This window comes from Chiloscyllium plagiosum, unplaced genomic scaffold, assembly GCF_037043375.1.
Source record: "Chiloscyllium plagiosum isolate Xiang-an unplaced genomic scaffold, Cpla_swu_hap1 HiC_scaffold_10, whole genome shotgun sequence".
NCBI classification, from domain to species: domain Eukaryota; kingdom Metazoa; phylum Chordata; class Chondrichthyes; order Orectolobiformes; family Hemiscylliidae; genus Chiloscyllium; species Chiloscyllium plagiosum.
The window spans coordinates 62277968-62299877 of NW_028270148.1; the positions used below are offsets into that span (position 1 = coordinate 62277968).

General features: G+C 39.7%; 1 protein-coding gene across 11 annotated transcripts in view; it reads right to left on the reverse strand.

Annotated features, from left to right (window-relative positions):
* The window catches only part of ccdc88ab (coiled-coil and HOOK domain protein 88ab), a 399202-nt gene that overhangs the window by 61556 nt on the left and 315736 nt on the right, over positions 1 to 21910 (reverse strand). For 9 of the 11 annotated variants that reach the window (XM_043696005.2, XM_043696000.2, XM_043696008.2 and 6 more), the window contains 4 exons: positions 21036 to 21128; positions 20542 to 20771; positions 18647 to 18730; positions 8115 to 8315 (listed from right to left, as the gene is read on the reverse strand). In XM_043696005.2, the coding sequence (XP_043551940.1) occupies positions 8115 to 8315; positions 18647 to 18730; positions 20542 to 20771; positions 21036 to 21128 (608 nt within the window). The remainder of the gene's footprint in view (positions 1 to 8114; positions 8316 to 18646; positions 18731 to 20541; positions 20772 to 21035; positions 21129 to 21910) is intronic. The other 2 variants (XM_043696002.2, XM_087991393.1) reach the window with 1 other exon arrangement.

Here is a 21910-nt window from a genome sequence, read left to right on the forward strand (position 1 = left end):
TCTCTCTTTCGTAATGGCAACCATACTCAACTCAGCCCCGGGACACCCTTTAATTTTTGGGATATTACTCATGTCTTCCACTGTGAAAACTGACGCAAAGTACTTGTTAAGTTCTCCTGCTATTTCCTTATCTCCCATCACTAGGCTTCCTGCATCAGTTTGAAGTGGCCCAATGTCTACTTTTGCCTGTCGTTTGTTTCTTATGTACTGAAAGAAACTTTTACTATTATTTCTAATATTACTGGCTAGCCTACCTTCATATTTGATCCTCTCATTTCTTATTACACTCTTTGTTGTCCTCTGTTTGCTTTTGTATCCTTCCCAATCTTCTGATTTCCCACTGTTCTTAGCCACTTTATAGGATCTCTCTTTTTCTTTAATACATTTCCTGACTTCCTTTGTCAGCCAAGGTTGTCTAGTCCCTCCCCGGTTAATCTTTCTTTTCTTGGGAATGAACCTCTGTACAGTGTCCTCAATTATACCTACAAACTCCTGCCATTTTTGCTCTACTGTCTTCCCGGTTAGCCTCTGCTTCCAGTCTATTTTAGTCAGTTCCTCTCTCATGCCCTCATAATTACCTTTATTCAACTGTAACACCATTACATCCGATTTTGCCTTCTCCCTTTCAAACTCCAGACTGAACTCTACCATATTATGGTCGCTACTTCCTAAGGGTTCCCTTACTTTAAGATCTTTTAAAGAGTCTGGTTCATTGCAAAGCACTAGGTTCACAATAGCCTGCTCTCTTGTGGGGTCCATGACAAGCTGTTCCAAAAAGCCATCCTGTAAGCATTCCATGAATTCCCTTTCTTTAGATCCACTAGCAACATTATTTACCCAGTCCACCTGCATATTGAAGTCTCCCATGATCAATGTAACCTTGCCTTTCTGACATGCCTTCTCTATTTCCCGGTACATGTTGTGTCCCTGGTCCTGACCACTGTTAGGAGGTCTATACACAACTCCAATTATGTTTTTTGTGCCTTTGTGGTTCCTCAATTCCACCCACACAGACTCCACATCATCCAACGCTATGTCATTCAATACCATAGATTTAATTTTGTTCTTAACTAACAAGGCAACCCCACCCCCTCTGCCCACCTCTCTGTCTTTTCGTTAAGTTGAAAAACCATGGAGGTTTAACTGCCAGTCCTGACCCCTGTAACCAAGTCTCTGTGATGCCTACTACATCATAATCATTCACTGTTATCTGTGCCATTAATTCATCGGCTTTGTTATGAATGCTACGAGCATTCAGGTAAAGTGCCTTAATGCTAACTTCCTTATCATTAGAGATGTTGGAAGTCATATGTCCTAAGTTATCCTTGCTTTTTACTGCATTCTCAGTCTGCCTCAATTTTAAATCCGCCTGGAAACATGCTATCCTGCTGCTTATCTTGCCATTTACCTCCATACTCCCTGTCGCTTTCACTTTCCCTTCTCCCCAACTCAGAAGTTTAAAGTCCTACTGACCACCCTATTTATCCTCTTCGCTAGAACATTGGTACCTGATCGGTTCAGGTGGTGACCGTCCCAACGGTACAGATCCCCCCTGTTCCAAAACTGATGCCAATGCCCCATGAAGTGGAATCCCTCTTTCCCACACCAATCCCTTAGCCACGTGTTTACTTGCCTAATTTTCTTGTCCCTATGCCAATTGGCACGTGGCTCGGGCAGTAATCCGGAGATTATGACCCTTGAGGACCTGTGCTTCAATTTCCTGCCTAGTGCTTCGTAATGCCCAAACAGGTCCTCCACCCTAGTCTTGCCTATGTTGTTGGTACCAACGTGGACCACAACAACTGGATCCTCCCCCTCCCGCTCCAATATCCTTTCAAGCCGGTCGGAGATGTCTCGCACCCTGGCACCGGGCAGGCAACACACCATGCGAGACTCCCGATCCGGCTTGCAAAGGATACTATCTGTCCCCCTAATTATAGAATCCCCTATAACCACTACTTGTCTATTAGCTCCCCCCTCTTGAATGGCCTTCTGCACCATGGTGCCTTGGTCAGTTGGCTCATCCTGTCCAGAGCCATTTTCCTCATCCGAACAGGGAGCAAGAATCTCGTACCTGTTGGACACGGTCAAGGGCTGAGAAAACAAGAACTTCTTGATGGGCAAAAAGAACTTCTTCAAAGAAAGCTTTTATAAAAAGAGAAGCCAAGGTGAACAGAGTCCCCTTAGAGTGGTGGAAATAATAAATGGCAGAGGAGTTGAAGAAATACTTTGCATCAGTCTTCACACCAGAAGACACCAGAAGGCACGGTGGCACAGTGGTTAGCACTGCTGCCTCACAGCGCCAGAGACCTGGGTTCAGTTTGCACATGTGGGTTCAGTTTGACTGTGTGGAGTTTGCACATTCTCCCTATGTCTGCGTGGGTTTCCTCCGGTTGCTCCGGTTTCCTCCCACAGTCCAAAGATGTGCGGGTCAGGTGAATTGGCCATGCTAAATTGCCCATAGTGTTAGGTTAAAGGGGTAAATGTAGGGGTATGGGTGGGTTGCGCTTCGGCGGGTCGGTGTGGACTTGTTGGGCCGAAGGGCCTGTTTCCACACTGTAAGTAATCTAATCTAATCTAATAGCAGTCCAAAATTACTAAGCATTCAAGGGGCAAAAGGAGGAGAGGAAATAAATACAATAACTATCAGTCGAGAAAAAATGCTACAGAAACTAGTGAGGCTGAAGACTACCAGGTTGCCTGGACCAAATGGGATGCATCCCAAGATATTCAAGGAGACATAGCTACAGAAACAGTGGATGCACAGGTACTAATCAACCAGGATTGGAAAATTGCCAATGTAACATGTTCATTTCAAAAGGAAAGGAGATATAAAATATTGCCAATTATGTCTATCATTGGTAAAATGTTAAAGTCTATTATAAAGCAGCAATAGCACAGCAATTTGAAGTATGTAAATATGATCAAGCAGTCAGCATGGCTTCGTGAAGGGCAAATCATGCCTGACAAATGTTCTAAGTTCTTTGAGCAGGTAACAAGTAAGAGAAAGGGAAAGTGTTGGATGTAATATATTTCGATTTTTGGAAGGTGTTAGATAAGCTACCTCACATTAGGCTACTTAATAGGAGCCCATGGTGTTGGAGACCATAATAAAAGCATGCATAAAGATTGACTAACTGACAGAACATAAAGTTGGGATAAAGGCTGCATTTTCAGAATGATGATCTGTAACCAAAGGGATCCATGATACACCCACAATTATTTACAATATATATTAATTATTTTCTTTGAGGAAAGTAAATGTACTGTAGTCAAGTTTGCAGATGACACAAAAATAAGTTGGACTGCAAATGATAAGTTTGACACAGATTCTGCAGAGGGATACTGACAGGTTAGGTAAGCAGGCAAAAAACTTAGCAGATTTAATAACATGTGGGGAAATGAGAGCTATGCACTTGGCAGGAAGAATAGACGAGTTTTACATCATCCAAATGGACAGAGAATGCAGGGATTTTGCAGTCCTCATCCATGGATCTAGCCAGCATCTTGAAGCTAGCATTCAAGTTCAGCAGGTGATAGAGAAGGCAAATGATCTCAAAATGATTGAGCAGACTTGATAGACTGAATGGTAAAAACAAGGACTGCACATGCTGGAAACCAGATTCTAGATTAGAGTGGTACTGGAAAAGCACAACAGGTCAGGCAGCATCCGAGGAGCAGAAAAATCGACATTTCGGGCAAAAGCCCTTCATCAGGAATAGAGGCAGGGTGCCTGCAGAGTGGAGAGACAAATGGGGTGGTGATGAAGGTGATAGGTCAGGGAGGAGGGTGGTACTCTATGCTACTTTCTCCCCACCCCCCACCCCCATTCACCTATTGTACTCGATGCTACTTTCTCCCCACCCACACCCCCCTCTCATTTATTTCTCCACTCTGCAGGCACTCTGCCTCTATTTCTGATGAAGGGCTTTTGCCCGAAATGCCGATTTTCCTGCTACTCGGACGCTGCCTGACCTGCTGTGCTTTTCTAGAACCACTCTGATAGACTGAATGGCCTACATCTCTTCCTATATAGTCACAGAGTCATAGGAGATGGACAGCATGGAAACAGACCTTTCGGTCCAACAGGTCCATGCCGACCAGATATCTCAACCCAATCTAGTCCCACCTGTCAGCACCCGGACCATATCCCTCCAAACCCTTCCTATTCATGTATCCATCCAGATGCCTTTTAAATGTTGCAATTGTACTAGCCTCCACCACTTCCTCTGGCAGCCCATTCCATGCATGCACCACCCTCTGCATGAAAAGGTTGCCCCTTTGGTTTCCATTATATCTTTGCCCTCTCACCCTAAACCTTTGCCTTCTAGTTCTGGACTCCCCCATCCCTTGTCTATTTACCCTATCCCTGCCTCTCATGATTTTATAAACCTCTATAAGGTCACCCCCTCAGCCTCTGACACTCCAGGGAAAACAACCCTAGACTATTCAACCTCTCTCTATTGCTCAAATCCTCCAACCTTGGCAACATCCTTGTAAATCTTTTCTGAACCTTTTAAAGTTTCACAACATCCTTCTAATAGGAAGAAGACCAGAACTGCATGCAATATTCCAAAAGTGGCCTAATCAATGCCCTGTACAGCCACAATATGACCTCCCCACCTCCTGTACTCAATACACTGACTAATAAAGGAAAGCATACCAAACACCTTTTTCATTATCCTATCTATCTGCAACTGTACTTTCAAGAAGCTATGAACCTGCACTCCAAGGCCTCTTTATTCAGCAACACTCCCTAGCACCTTACCATAAGTCCTGCTAAGATTTGCTGTCCCAAAATGCAGCATTTTGCATTTATCTGAATTTAACTCCAACTGCCACTCCTCAGCCTATTGGCCTATCTGATCAGGATCCTGTTATAATCTGAGGTAACCTTCTTCACTGTCCACTACACCTCCAATTTTCATGTCATCTGCAAACTTACTAACTATACCGCTTATGCTCACATCCAAATCATTTATATAAATGATGAGATGTAGTGAACCCAGCACCAATCCTTGTGGCACTCCACTGGTCACAGGCCTCCAATCTGAAAAGCAACCCTCCTCCACCACCCTCTGTCTTCTACCTTTGAGCCAGTTCTATATCCAAATGGCTAGTTCTCCCTTTATTCCATGAGATCTAACCTTGCAAACCAGTCTCTTTGGGGAACCTTGTTGAACACCATACAGATCACAGCTACCACTTTGCTCTCACTAATTATGTTCTTAAGTTGAATGAGTGGAAAGTGCCTGGAATATACAATATAACATGGATAAATGAAGATAACATGAAGTTATCCACTTCAGTAGGAAAAAAACGACTGGCACAGTATTATTTAAATGGTGATTTATTGGGAAATGTTGATGTACAAAGGGACCCGGTTGTCCTCATACAATGGTCAATGAAAGCAAGTACACAAGTTCAGCAAGCAATTAGGAAGGACTTCATTGCAAAAGAGATCGAGTACAGGAGCAAGTTTTGCTGCCAAGTACTTGGAGTTGGTGAGACCACATCTGGATTATTACAAGCAACGAAGAGCTTGTGTTAACCAGGACTCTAGTCACTGAAGTTTAGAAGAATGAGATGGGTCTCATTGAAACATAAAATTCTGTCAGGGTTGTATAGACTGGTTGCAGGGAAATACTAAAACTAAAATTGCTGGAAAAGCCAGCAAATCTGGCATCTGTGAACAGAAATCAGAGTAAACGTTTCAGGTCCGGTGATCCTTCCTCAAAGTTCTGAAACGTTAGCTGTGCTTTCTCTTCACAGATGCTGCCAGACCCATGAGCTTTTCAAGCAATTTCTATTTTTGTTTGTGATTTACAGCATCCACAGTTCTTTCAGTATTTACTGATTACAGGGATGATGATTACAGGGGTCATAATATAAGGGCTAAGCTATTTCAAGCTTAGCTGTGTTGAAATCTCTCACTCAGAGGGTGATGAATTTGTGGAATTCTCTCCCACAGAAGCCTGTGGAGGCCATGTCACTGACAATACTTAATAAATAGATGGATTTCTAGAAGGTGAAAGTGTCAGGAGAATGAGGAGAAAACAGGAGCATGGCATTGAGATAGAGGAATGACATTTATGCTACATGGTGGAATGGGTTGTTGGGTCAAATGGCCTACTCCTGCTTTTATTTTCGTTGTTCCTAAGTTTTTTCAAGATTTAGGAACTTGGGCTTAGAATTTATGAGCCAGAGACTGAACTACAGATACTGATGCATCAAGGAGGGGAAAGTTATCCGGATTCTTTGTATTGGGAGGCAGCCTTACCACTTATTTTTGGAGAGAAGGGAAGAGACAGGAGTGAAGGATAGCCCAGTTTTGCAAGCCTGGATGATTTTTTCACAATTTTAGTTAGGGAGACCATTGCCTGATAATGCTTTAGGTGGTCCAGCTTGGTCTAGAGGTGAATAGTTAAACCAATTACTCACCAAACACTTTAACATCTGAGTTTCTTAGAAAGAGCAAAATATACCAGGATGAACAATTTTGCTGAGAATGAGTAATAGTTCTTGTGAGACATGGTATTAAAGGTGCTGCAAAGGGTGTGCTTTAGAAAATTAATAGATGTTATGGTGAATTAAAGGTCAAAAACTAACTGAGAACGTGAAAGTAGCAACTGATTTACTAAGTTTTTTTTTGCCCAATGTAGACACAGAATTAAGGTTTCTTGAGGGATGGAGTATGGGTAGATAGTATTACAAGGAAATAATCAGAGATTGCCTTCTCAGTGATTAAATGACAGAGGCTACTACTGCCTGAAACTGGAGAAATATCAAGCAGTCTGTAAACTGGAAGGTCACTCAGTGAAATACTTCCACCCCTTAAATCCCCTCACAGGTGCAAAACAAAATGACCAACTCACAGGAAGGAATGTACAAATTCTAGCAACATGATAATCATGTACCTCTCAAACCAAGACCAAATTTACATCAGGTCTTAAACATCTCATTGGTTTTAATATGAAGAAAATAATATCGATTGTCTTGACACTTCAGGGACAAAAGGCGGCTCAGGTGCCTGACAGGACAACAGTTTTAACTGCTTAGAAAATCAGAGTGACAAAACCAGAAGATAGAGCAAATTAGTTAGGGCAAAAGAGCAAATCATATACAGCTGGGAAAGACGCAGATGTTTCTCTTAGTAGGCTTGTTCAAATTAGTGCATTTTATGTTTGCAGTTTTAGACAATTAGATGCAAAAGGAAACTTAATTTAAAACAATTATACAAAAAAGTCAAAGGTGAAAGAAAAAAAATGCACCGACAAAAAATCTTTCCCCTGTTAAACAAGAGCAATAGGATTAATATAGACCTTTTATTTACATTGTCGTTGAGCTCCAGAACCACAAGGGAAATCACCTGGTTTTAAAATATCAATTTTTGGCACTGAAGATTGAAAACTACTTCAGTGATAGTCAACACATAATTCTAATATTGATATACTACTGTCGTCTTAACTGCACAAGAGAATTACAGGACCAAATCTCAACAAATCCTACTTATAAAATAGTAAATTTTAACATGATGAAATAAAATAAATAATCACACACTGTTAGTATACTAGTGTAGCACAAATTTTTTATGTCCATTGGTCTCAATGAAGTGTCTTTTAATTCCTAGAATCCCTACAGTGTGAAAACATCCCTACAGTTCACACTGACTCACTGGACAGCATCCCAGACTCACCCCCTCCACCCTATCCCTGTAATCTGCATTTCCCATGGCTAATCCACCTAACCTACATATCCCTGGACAATATAGGCAATTTAGCATGGCCAATGCATCTAAGCTGCACATCTTTGGACTGTGGGAGGAAACCAGAGCACTCAGAGAAAGCCCACACATGACATGGGGAGAATGTACAAACTCCACACAGTCAATCACCTGAGGCTGGATTCGAACCTGGGTCCCTGGTGCTGTGAAGCAGCAGTGCAAACCACCTGAGCAATTGTGCTGCCCCAATAACTTTATACAAATTGCTAATTTTGGTAGTGCAGCTTTACAACATAATCTTTTATACAGTGTTCAACTACACATATTATGAGTTGTTAATGTAACATACAAAGTTTATTTGACAATTCACTTCAAACGAGTCAAACAATACCTTTAGGCTTAAGTCTTTGTTTGGATCTCAAGCCAGAAGAGTTTGCAGTAGCTAAATTGATAGCTGTTGTGGAAAATGCCATGGACCCCAGTTCTGTCCTCCTCTGTCCAGCAGTCACCTCATTAGGCTCATCCAAATTTTCAGAACTCCCTGACCATTGTGCTCCTGCTGAAATCATAGACTGCAGCAGATCATTCATGGCTGGGATGGAAGTGAAAGAAAATAATTTAGCATGTTTCTTCCTTGAACATAAATATAAATTCACAACTCTTTTCTAAAATTCACATCATTTTGAGGCTGTACCTATAAAATCACCCAGTTACTCATGAAATGCTGAAAGGCTGCTTTGCCAACAAAACTCTTCAAAATCATTAAAAAATATGAAATTTATTTAATACATTGTCAAGAAGGAATGTCATGTATTTGTTGTTATGAAAAGCGCAATTTAAAGGCAAGGACAAAGAAGCAAGTTGTTAAAATGAAGTAAAAATATGCAGAGACATTAAGATAAAACCCAGGCAACTAGTTTTATTGGGCCAAAATGTGAAGTATTCCTAAATTACAACACAGATGAAATGACCAAAAATGTTTAAAGGAAAATAGTTTGACAATTTGTAAAGTAAAATGCTTAGAAGCTATTTCCTATTATCCTATTTCTCTTATCCCAATTTAACTCCATTTACCACTCTTCAGACCACTGACCCAACTGATCAAGATCGTTCTGTCATGTCTTGCTCTTTTATGATATTTTGATGTATAACATGGTGTCTTGGAAATTACTTTTTACTCTATTATTGGTACTTATTCAAACTATATATTAAATATTCAAAGAGAATATCAGCTTTTTATATAAAAAAAGCTGGTACTCTATGAGCATAAATTTCTGGTTTTTCAATTTTCCTGAAACCCTTCTTAAATTGTGACAGTATCAATACCTGTGATTGCCCTCAGCAAAATTCAATAATTCTGAAATTCCCACTGGAAAAATGCACAAAAATATTATAAATTAATGAAGCAAGCATAAAGTTGATAGTGTGTCATCTGCAAACTTGCTAACCATGCTTTCTATATTCTCATGTACATAATTTACATATATGACAAAGAAAATTGCTGATCCCAGGTCTCCAGTCTGAAAAACAACCCTTCACCATTACTCTCTCTCTCCCAACGTTAAGCTAATTTTGTGTCCAATTGCCAAGCTCACTCTGAATCCCATGCGATCTAATTTTATTAACTAGTCTACCATGCGGAACCTTATCAAAGGCTTTACTCAAGTCCAAATAAACAATTTCTACTGCTCCACCCTTGTCAATCTTCAATCAAGTTTGTGAGACACGATTTCCCTCGCACAAAACCATTCTGGCTATCCCCAATCATTCTTTGCCTCTCCAAATGCATATAAATCCTGTCTTTCAGAATCACTTCCAACAGCTTATCCACCAATGAAGTCAGGCTCACAGGCTTCTCCTTACATCCCTTCTTAAACAATACCACAACATTAGCCACTCTCCAGTCATTCGGCACCTAGCCCGTATTTATAGATGATACAAATATTTATTCTCCAAAGTACTGCTGAAGTTTAACTTTACTTAAAACTCTATTTTTGAGCATTGTAGATAGACACATTCTCTTAGTTCCTGGTAGAGCTTCTGCCTTGTTCCAGGACACACTATATAATTAAGCGACATTGACATCATCATTACATAATTATACTCCATTACCATTATACATTCTTCTGATGTTTCATTACTATAAAGGCAGTTTGGTCGGCTGTGGTGTGCTAATAACATTATCTTCTGTATTCACTAGATCATTGACAGTGATGAGGTTTTCTGCAGGTTCTTGTCAGCGATTGCACAATAAGTTATTTATTTTACCTTTCAAATGGGGCTAGATCTTCAAAGAGTCAAGGAGCTGGGATGTGGTGCAGCAGGAATTTAAAACCATACTCAAGGCAGTCATCTTGGTATTCCTATGCCTCTGGTAGGTGGGGTATAGGTGAAGTAGAGCGAAGGGAACAGGAAATTTAGTTGTCACAAATTAGCAGACTATCAAGCTCCTTAACAGCTTGTTAAAAAGTTCTGTCAGTTCAGAATATGAACTTTTAACAGTGAGCACAAAATGTCTCGAGACCAATCCTTCAATTTCTAAACAGTTACGTTTGTTAATAAATCAGGAAAACGTGCTACCAGTTTGGGCTGGATTCATGAGCCTGAGCTGGGGTGGGTGAGATCAAGGGCCAACTGGACTGACTGGTACGGTTGGAACCTAATATTCTATCTACATGAACTGTATTTTTGTCCAAATGATGGATGTCACCTTTATGCACCAACACTGTGATATTTCTATTAAGTAAAGCAAGTCGACCTCTCCTTTCTCCCTCTTTAACTTTTCTAAATATATCTAGAACATTCAACTCCCAGTCTTTATTTTTTTGCAATAATATCTTTGTAGTCATGAATATATTTGGTGCCACAAAATGTAAACTTGTTCCAGCTGTAGATGATTATTGATGCCTGCCCAATTTAGTTTACTTTCAGAGTCTACTGTGCACTATCAATTATCAAGATAATGTGAATGAAAATAATAGGTTAGTGCAAGAAATATCATGAGAATGATCAGTTTTAGCATGATGCACAGGCACTACTGACTAGTTGACACAGATGCATGACAGAAATAGTGGGGATTAACATGACAGGAGAAGAATTTTAGTAATATTGACTTTTACAGTAACTGGACACATATGTAACAAATATATTACATATTTAAATACTACAGTCAGTGGGAGAAACATGAAGTGACTTAAGTAGTGCTAAAGTTCTTCTGTTTATAAACAAGTTACTCTCTGTTTCAGGAGTCAAAGTATCAGCGAAGCCATATGAGACAGTTTATATCCCTTGTAATGATACTGGTTGAGGTTCCTTTGGTTTTGGCTTGAAGGTGCAGCATGGTGGCTCAATGGTTAGCACTGCTACCTCACAGCACCAAGGACCCAGGTTCGATTCCAGCCTCGAGTGACTGTCTGTGTTGCGTTTGCACATTCTCCCCATGTCTGCGTGGGTTTCGTCTGGGTGCTCCAGTTTCCTCACAATCCAAAGACGTGCACATTAGGTGAATTGGCTGCGCTAAATTGTCCAAAGTATTCAAGGATGTGTAGGTTAGGTGCATTAGTCAGGGGTTAAATATAGGAGCATGAGTCTGAGCAAGTTACTCTCCGAAGAGTCGGTGTGGACTTGATGGGTTGAGGGCCTGTTCCCATGTTGTAGGGGTTCTAATTCTAAAAAGGTGGCAGAGGTTGAATAATCTGCCACAGCTTCTGTAAGTTAGCTCTGCTCCAGCAGGGACCTGTTGACGGTGAGGTGAAGCATTGCAGTGAGATAGATCAAGAACATCGTTGGGGCGATGATGGAGTCATGCCTGACACTGGTCCAAAAAGGGAATGGGTTAATGGCAGAGCCATTTGTCATTACCACAGCTGCCATGTCATTGTGAAGCAGGTGAAGGATGTTGATAAACTTTATGGTGCAACCAAAGTGGAACAGGATGCTCCATAATGCTTCCCAATTGATGGTGTCAAAGGCCTTTGTAAGGTTGAAGGAAGTCATGTACAGGGGTAGGTTCTTTTTTCTGCATTGTTCCTGCAGCTGTTGCATAGTGAAAACCATGTCCTTCGTGGCCAAAAGCCACACAGACTCTGGTAGGAGTTCCTCAGCCACAGGGAGGATATGACTGAGGTGGTGCTTGGCGATGATTTTTCCAGTGATCGACATCAGGGAGATTCCCCTGTAGTTATCACAGTCATAACTCTTCACTTTTTTGAAAATACTCATGACAGTAACATCTTGGAGCTCTCCTAGGATGCTGTCTATTCAGATAAGGCAGACAAGAGCATGTAGCTGCAGCAGGAGCTTTTTGCCTCTGCAAAAGTCACCCAAACCAGTGTCAGAGCTGCAGTGCACAATACTGTAATTATATCAGCCTCCACCATTTCCTCTGGCAACTTATTCCATACACACAATACCCTTTGTGAAAAAGTTGCTCCTTAAATCCCTTTTAAATTTAAAATTGGTATGATTTACAACTCAGAAATGCTAAAGACTAGGAACCATACTTTTTGAATGACTAACAAATAAGGCTACTGGGTACATAATTTGATTAGCAGTATTTTGTCACTTCAACAGCTGGAAAATAAATCAATAAAGACATTATTCTGAGAAAATGCATAATCAGTAATTGCAGACCAAACAAATGTGACTGCAAATGGAAGAAAAGGAATCTGAAGAAAGATATGGAAAAACAATGAGCTCTGCAAATCACATTGAAGTAAGTGGAGGTCAAAAAGGTTGAAAATCTGTATTTGCAGAAATAGTTTAAAAAAGGGTTGTCAAGTGGATAAGAAAAGCCTTGAATATAATGGCAACAGATTGTAAAGCATGCAAATCTTCAAAGGAAGGTGACAATTAAAAATGGTGCAGGTGTTGGACAGGGGGTGGACAAAGTCATAAGTGGCACGACACCAGGTTATAGTCCAACAGATTTAAATGGAAATCACAGGCTTCACCTGACGAAGGAGGAGCACTCCAAATGTTTGTGATTTCAAACAAACCTTTTGGACTATAAACTTGGTGATGTGAGACTTCTGGCTTAAAGAGTGGATATGCATTACAGAATTAATTTGTTGGAATATTACTTCCTGCAAATATTTACATGAAGGACAAAAGAAACACAGCATCTCTAAACACAGAAAATTAGTGATTGCAGCATTTGCTTTGTGATGTTCACCAATGACAGAAAGGGACTATAAAGGGATGAAGAAATGCGAACATGTTCCACTAATCAGTAATTTTAGAGAGTAGATGCTTTGTACAGAAACCTACAAGGGCTGTCTAGTCAGGAAATCTTTTGAAGGTGAGTGGATAGTATTAAAACAAGTAATTGAATCATACTATTAAAATTGGGAGATATAAAACTGACAGAACCTTGTCACAGTGAGACAATGAAACCTTAAAAGATGATATTCAATTTGATCTGGGACAGAAATTTCAGGTCTCAACAAAGTTGAGAATGGAGATGAATGGTGCCTGAAAATACCAGCTGGGATGAAACTAAGTATAAGGAGGGTGGGTTCAGAGCCCAACAGAGCTGCCAAATAAATTTATTGACAGCCTTCTTAAGGCAGTTGAAGGAAGCTAATTTAGATTTTTCAGTCAGACTCCAGTTTCCTGATCCTATGGGGTCAGTTTAATTGAGTTGTGCATTCGGCAGCAGGTGTGCCAGTGCTCCAAGCAGGCCAATAGGCCTTCCATGCCTGCATGCGGGTACAAAGGTCATTGTTTAGAGGATTCTGCCCTTTCATCCTCCCAATGCTGTTTTTCTATTGAATATTTTGAAAAGTTGATGAGAACATCTTTATATTGAAGCACCATCATAGTTATTTGCATTTTATTGCAGTCTGCTGCTCCTGTCAAGCTGGAAACTCTGATTGGCATTCCTGCATTGAGTGACTGGTTGCTGCTGTTAAATAGGCAGAGATTCCAGGGTAATTTGTTGGATTTTGGCTGGGACATCAGTGAAAATGACATTTTTCCCTCAGGCTCAGATCCCACACCTGATAAACCTCTAACTTCTGTTTAGACCCCCCAAAGCGAAACTTCAATTCCTGGTATTTGTTTAATGGACCAGAAAATGTATAAGAAATTGCATGTAGTAACCAACAAATGAGAAAATGTTTAACATGATTTGAAATTTGATAATTCCCAAAAATGAGAATCAGGTACATAATTTTAAAGAGGCTAATTTGATTAGATTAGATTAGATTAGATTACATTACAGTGTGGAAACAGGCCCTTCGGCCCAACAAGTCCACACCGACCCGCCGAAGCGCAACCCATCCATACCCCTACATTTACCCATTACCTAACACTACAGGCAATTTAGCATGGCCAATTCACCTGACCTGCACATCTTTTGTGATTGTGGGAGGAAACCGGAGCACCCGGAGGAAACCTACGCAGACACAAGGAGAATGTGCAAACTCCACACAGTCAGTCGCCTGAGGCGGGAATTGAACCCGGGTCTCAGGCGCTGTGAGGCAGCAGTGCTAACTACTGTGCCACCGTGCCGCCCACTTTTATTTTACCCCTTACCTAACACTACGGGCAATTTAGTATGGCCAATTCACCTGACCCTGCACATCTTTGGACTCTGGGTGGAAACCAGAGCACCCGGAGGAAACCCTCTGTATTAAATAATACAAATATATCAAATAAATCAGAAGAGATTATTCAATGGAACTAAGTGAAGGACCTTTAAAGGCAGAACGTGATATGCAGGATACAAACATTCCCAGAAATATCTGGGTCAGATTTATTTGCAAGCATAACTTTAAATAGGTTGATAAATGAACTAAATGGAAGATAAAGAAGAAACTGACTGGATAAATCTGTAACCAAGTTAAGAATTGGGACTTACTGAGAGGAATATCAGAAAATGCACAAAACAAAGAGTGCTTGGAAAAAATGCATAATGGAAGATTTATTTATTTATTCATTTGTGGGATGTAGGCATTGCTGGCTTGTCAGCATTTATTCCCCATCCCTAGTTGCCCTTAAAAAGGTAGTGATGAGCTGCCTTCTTGAACTGCGGCAGTCCACTTGCTGTGGGTTGACCTAATATGCCATTTGGGAGGGAATTCCAGGATTTTGATTTAGTGACAGCAAAGGAACAATGGAGTATATTTCCACATCAGGATCATGAGTGGCTTGGAGGAGAACTTGAAAGTGGTAGCGTTTCCATAAATATCTGCTGCCGTTTTCCTTCTAGATGGAAGTAGTTGTCGTTTTGGAAGTTGCTGTCTGAGGAACTTTGATGAATTTCTGCAGTGCACCTTGTAGATAATACACTGCTGCTACAGACTGTCGGTGGAGGTGAGGGGGAAGTGGATACTTGTGGAATTAATGCCAATCAAGTGGGCTGCTTTGTCCTAGATGGTGTCAAGCTTCTTGAGTGTTGTTGGAGCTGCACTCACAGAAGCAAGCATGACAATAATGAGAAATTCACAGTCCAAAAAGTAGAAGTCAGAGAATAGGTCTGAAGAGAAAAGAAACATATCCATATAGCAATTTTCACAATCTCCAGACATCCAAAATCACTTGACAAATAATTAATTGTATTTTGAAATATAGTCACTATTGTATCCAGAAAATGTGGCAGACAATGTGTGCATAAAAACCATGTAATAACATGTAAAACCATAAAAATAATGTAAGAATAATCTGAAGCATGATGCGGGTGAGAAATGCTTTACCAGGACATTACGAAAAAGTCTAAAATAAAACAAATAACCACAGATGGTGGAGATCTGAAACAAACTAAAACAGAAATATCTGGAGAAACTTGGCTGGTCTGGCTGCATCTCTGAAGAGAAAAGAGTGTTAACATTTCGAGGCCAATGAGCTTCCAGTTCCCCACCACTTCAACACACTGTGTTCCCATGCCAGCTGTCTCAGGTCTCCTGTAGTGGTCCAGTAAAGTTCAACACAAGCTGGAAGAACAACATGTAATCTTCCACTTGGGGACTTTATAGCCTTCTGGAACAATTCGGAGTTTAAGAATTTTAGAGCATGATCACTCCCTTCCATATCTATAACTCAACCCTGCACTATAGCTGCTGTCATGACATAAGTGGACTCTACTGATCTGCCTGACCTGCTGCGCCTTTCCAGCGACACATTTTCAGTTCTACTGAAAGAAACCCATTTTCTAACACTACTATGCCCCCATTATCACTTATCTACCCTCTCTTCTTCCCTGCCTTACTATCAACAATCCCAAAAACAATTTTTCTGCCCTACCTCGTCATCAGTATAATGCTACCTTTACCTAGCTACTGTCTGTTCTAAAGGGTCACTAGACTCGAAATATTAACAGTTTTTTCTTCACAGATGCTGCTAGTTTCTCCAACAATTTCTGTGTCTGCTTCATTAAGAAAAACCCACTTGCTTTTCCTCAGAGTGCCACGATACCATTGAGACTGCCGACTGATCCTCAATTTGACATTGCTGAAGGAGTGTCACATTGTAACGTCAGCCTCGATTTTGTGATCAATTGTTGAATCCATAACCCTCTGTCTTAACATTCAAGAACGTTACCTACTGAGAAACAGCTCACAGGTGAGCACAAAATGCTAAACTGAATGACTACATCATCTAAATAGACAGAATACATGAGAAAACTGTCCCATGTCATTTAAAATGAATAACTTCATTAAGTATTAAACTTGACTCAGTGATAGCATTCTCTGACAGAATATTGCCCACATCTCTGACTCCTGTTATTTAGTGAAATGTGGGACAGAAGTCTGTATAATAAGAATTATTCATTCATTTTGATTTTCTCCAATCTATTATATCCTACAAGAGACAGGACAAAACGCCAGCAATTATGAGGCATTGAATCTGGTTACTGTGTCAGTCATAACTAAAAAGCTGGAGATATATTGAAACAGTGCAAATTGGGCATGACACTTGCAGATTAGGAGGTCTAAGGCTGACGTAAAATGTCTGGACGTTTAACGAGAGTCCTTTGTCTCAGGGTGTCCTGCTGGATGAGTAATGGAGAGTCGGATGCTGAACAGCATAAGAGGTTGGTTATATTTTGGGTAGAACATGTCATGGACAACATATTCACTATTGCTTGCCAGATAAGAGTACCACTGTTTCAATATCCAGGTGCCCAAGCTCTGGGAGTGAAGTTTCCTTGTCATTTTCTCTGTTTCCCTTCTGAGCATGATGTTTCAGATATTCCTGATCTCATCTGGAGCTTTCAGATCTCTCCACATGTTCACATGTATCACTAACACCTCGAGATATGCACTGATCATTCTGTATACTTTTGCACCCTGATATTCAGTTAGCACAAATTCCAATTGCAGCAAATATTTTGTGGAACCTTCCTTCAAGAGGAATTTGACTGTAGGGTGGCATGATGGTTCAGTGGTTAGCACTGCTGCCTCACAGGCGTGGGTAACTGAATTTGATTCCACCCACGGGTGACTGACAGTGTGGAGTTTGCACATTCTGCGTGGGTTTCCTCTGGGTGTTCCGGTTTTCTCACACAGTCCAAAAGACATGCAAGTTAGCTGGATTGACCATGCTAAATTGTCCATAGTGTCCAGGGATGTGCAGACTAGGTGAAATATCCATGGGATGCTGGGTTACAGAGACAGGGTTGGGTGTGGGGTTCTGGGTGGGATGCTCTTCGAAGGGTTGGTGAGAACTTGATGCCAATGGTTTGCCTCCACACTGTAGAGATTCTATGATTTTCAAAGATCAAGCTGCATGTACCAAATGTCTGCACCATTTATTATGTTTCCTATCATGTGCAGAGCCCTATGGTTTTGTTAAGGAAACAGGCTGGAGGGCAACTTGCTGCTAACATCATTGGGAAGTGGTGGTACATGAGTTTTGTTTTTGCTTATGTAAATCTGGATGTGTGAGGGCGTACCACAAATTGTGAAACAATTGCACGTTTCTAAAGTCAGGGTTAATGATTTTCTTGCTCTTTCTATTTCAGTGATAATTCTTTAATCTGGTTAAATGAAACACTGTTACATATTCAGGTTCAAGATCCCATGTTACAGGACGCAGCGCTGTTTTTAATAACTCATCATCACAAACCATAGTGCAAGCGGCCACATGAAATCTCTGGAGAGGAGTTAAGTGTAATTAATGGTTAATATTGTTTGTTCATTATTGACCACAAAATCAGGGTAATATACTTCACATATCAAAACATTATAACAGTTAACTCAGTGGAAGGAAATTTCCTAGTACCCCAAATAAAATTTACAAACTGAGTTGGTACTGTTGTACAAAATTTACTGCATCTATTAGGGAATATTTTAGGATAAAAATGCTAATAGTTCATCCCTTAAACATCTTTATTTATAAATGATTAATGCAGAACTAATTGAAACTCACAGAAGCAGAACATCAATTAATTAATTCATAATTTTGTATCTAGGTTAAAATTACAGAAATTCTTAGTGCAGATTTTGCATAATGTCTCCCAACTTTATTATCTGGAATGAAAGCTGCCTATCATGTAGAGCTCTTTGGCAATGTTAAGGTAGCAGAATGGAGGGGAAATTGCTGCTAATTTCATGCCCTGAAGCTTGAAATCTGGTTTGAAAACAATACTGGATTATTGATTCTTTAGAATTAATTATATCAATATTCTTTCAATCAACTAATAGACAGAATCTGTTTTCACGTGCAATTTTTATGTACTGTTCCATAATAATGCTACAATAAGGAATTATTTGTAAATATTTTTGACATTTGTACATATCCTACATATAAATGCATACATATTTTCATGATAATGACATACAAGATGAAGTCTAGTTTAAATATGGTGTTAGAACAAAAGTATAAACAAAGGGACATACAAAGGAAAGCATAGGGAATAATTAATAAAGGTTAAGTGATGAAAGCTACCACAACCATTTGAGAAATTGAATTGAGTCTTACACATGGAGCGGCGATACAGGGCCTTCATTTTGTCTTTATCCTTTGGTCTGTTCCTCATAAAGGGCAGCCTTTTCAGTGCAGCCACTTTTATTTCACAGCATGTGACAGAAAGGAAATTGGTAAGTGAAAACAAAGAAGAGGGAGGGAAAACAGATGGAATTTAAATGCTGAAACTAGAGACAGTAACAAACATGCTTAAGTTTCAGCTGTTCATTCTGATTATTACTAATATACAAACGTTACAATGAACAGTACATATTCTATTGAACGGAAGTTTCTATAACATTTGAAGAACCGTACAAAAAAAAGGTTGCATACAGGTCCTTATATATTAGTACTAAATATTCACAAAAGTAAACAACCATGATCTTAAGGTAATGGGCTGGATTTTCCATTTTTAGACAAAGTATTATTTTTGGGAAGTTTCATGGCAGGTGTCCCAACATGGCTTCGAACTTTTCTCAAGCTATTTTCCAGTCCTCACCTCATTAATTATGCAACTGGCCTCTTTTGTCTAAATTGAAGAGTGAATTTCCCAGCACTAGCAAAAGTTTCTGGTGTACAGGCTGCTGGCACCATAATTCAAGATCAGCTGTACTCCATTTCAGGTGCTGCAAGCCAATTACCACATACACAGTCTCCTTGACAAACCAAAATGTTTCAGAAAGGTAAGCTGCCAACACACTTTCCAGATAGGGTCCTGGAGGACAGGATGGTTGAGGGGAGGGTCATATTACCCAGTGGAACACCAGAGGAGCCCACAGCATGTCTGAAAGAATGCACAACAGTCTAGAAAAAGATCAATGGTCTTCACTCCGACAACATGTTTTCTCTGCGACCACTCACTCTGCTGCTGCACACAAACCTCATCATCGCTCATAGACCACTAGCCACACTATTACACATAGCATGTGCAGTCAATAGCTCTTAACCACATCATCTTCCACAACCACCAACTCTTCCTGGCTATAAAAAAATTGCAATCCACAGGGGTTGGAAACTTCCAAATGAGTGCAAAAGCGAATTAGCACTAAGAAATTAAGCTGTCATAAGATGTACCCTATGTAGTTGCATGAGATGGCTATGTCCCCCTGCATGTCAAGTGACTTGGCAGGAGCATGCAAGTCAAAAGGTGTCCCTCAGCTCCAAAGCCTTGAAAGGCTGAAGTGGATTGTAAATTGATCGTAGATCAGCTATGATAATGTAGAGAAGCTGGTAGTTGCTAATGCTGACCATGGTGGATAAAAGGTGGAGAAGGACTCTGTCAAAGGTGCACTCAAAAACATATTAATGAAGGGATGCTTAAATGAAGGCCCAGAGAAGCAAGTGGCAAGCTCCTTCAACAGATAACCACTGATATTCATGCCAGGGATTGTTATCATTTAGTTTCTTGGGAGACATTGGGAAAATTGCAACTTGCATAGAAATGAGGTGTACTAATTGGATATGAATACATAGAAATAAGGTAGTTGCCACTTATCAATGAGACTTGAATCTCAATGTTTAAATCATAATGGGAAATTCTTTTCTCAGCTTCAAACATAATTTTTTTGATCCTCAATATATTTTCTCACATTCTGCCATTGTCCATGTCACTCAAGGCTTGGGAAAACTATGTCCAATGTTTTAATAAAAGCTTACCATTGAGAGTTTATTGAACCTTTTAAAATACAAGCATTTAATTACAAAGTTTTAAAGAACAATGAACATATAGAATCAGTTTACAATCAAAATTCTTACATTTATGCTGCTGAAATTTTACTTAAGAATTTAACACTAAAACAAAACAATTTTGATCCATTATTCTTTTTACAATTCACATATGGATCTTTGTTTTATCATCATGGTAAATTATATTTTTTCTTTGAAACAGTATCAAATAGGTGTATACTCACTGCTGCTCTTTTTCATTGTCTGACCATCTTCAAGAGAGTTAGAACCCACAGAAGAGCTATCTTGACTATCTTGATGAGGCAACTGAAGGAATCCATCACTTGATTCTGACCTGGTTGGAGTGCTTGAGAGAGATTTGATGCGTTCTCGGTTTCCCTCCTTTTTGTGTTTTATTAATTTCTTCATCTTTATTGCAATCCAATTCCCCCGTCTGGAAGAAAGGAGTGGATCTCTGCATCAATAGTAGCCATAATCAGATGTGTAAAGAGGCAAACAATAAATTATTCATGAACTATCCCTCCACATTGTAACTTGTGTTTTACTACAACGTTCAAATTATATATCCAAAATACATTTAAATCATTTGAATATTACAAGTAAAAAAAATCAAATTAGTAATTTTATACATAGCTAAATTGTATAAAATGAATGCATCAATTGAAATCACATTTTTAAAAAGAATATTTCATTTACAGCAAATAAATTTTGTTCATACCTTCGAGGTGGAGATGGTTCGTAAAATTTATACTGATCCATAATCTTCTCTTCAAGTTTCTCCTTCTGTCGTCGAAGTTCATTCAATTTATCACTAAGACAGAAAGACAAAATGATGATTCCTAATTTTGTTTTTTATTTGTATACAATCGTTCAAAGATCTTATTTAAAAGACCTCACTCCACTTACGCAAAACATATTGCTTTTCTAACAAAATTTCAAATGAACTTTTTGTTCATTTATCGAAGTTTGAAAATGTCTGAGCATGGAAACATCCAAGGAGGAGGTAAGAGTAAGAAGAATGGTTTTACGCAATGTTCCCTCTAAGCTTAGTCAGTGTGTCACCGTGCAGCAATTGGATAGCATTCGAAATACCATTTGTTGCCAGTCAAAAAACTGAGCTTATGAATTTCAGCAAGGGTGATACCAGGTATGCAGACCATACATTCCAATGAGCCACTGCTCATATCAAATATGTTCCTCTAATTGTTCATAATAGGCAGAGTACAGATTCAGTCAGTCCATGCTTGCAGAATCTGAAGCAAACTATTCATTGTCAGTTGTGATTCTGCAACTAGGCAGCACTTGCTTAACAATCCTGAATACACAAATAACTTTGCGAACAAATTTAAGATAATTAATCAAGCTTGTAATGCAACTCAATACTTGAATTTATGTCATTTCTTATGTCAGGATGTATGAAGAAATGGAAGATGTTGAAGCCTTTTGCATTTTCTGAATTACCCAGAAATGTGAGGAGTCCCGTTGCTTTCTCCGTAATAATGCTTTGGCCAGAGTTCATCCTGCCCCCTGTAAAAACGCCATCCCATTCTCCCAATTCCTTCGACTCCGCCGCATCTGCTCCCAGGAGGACCA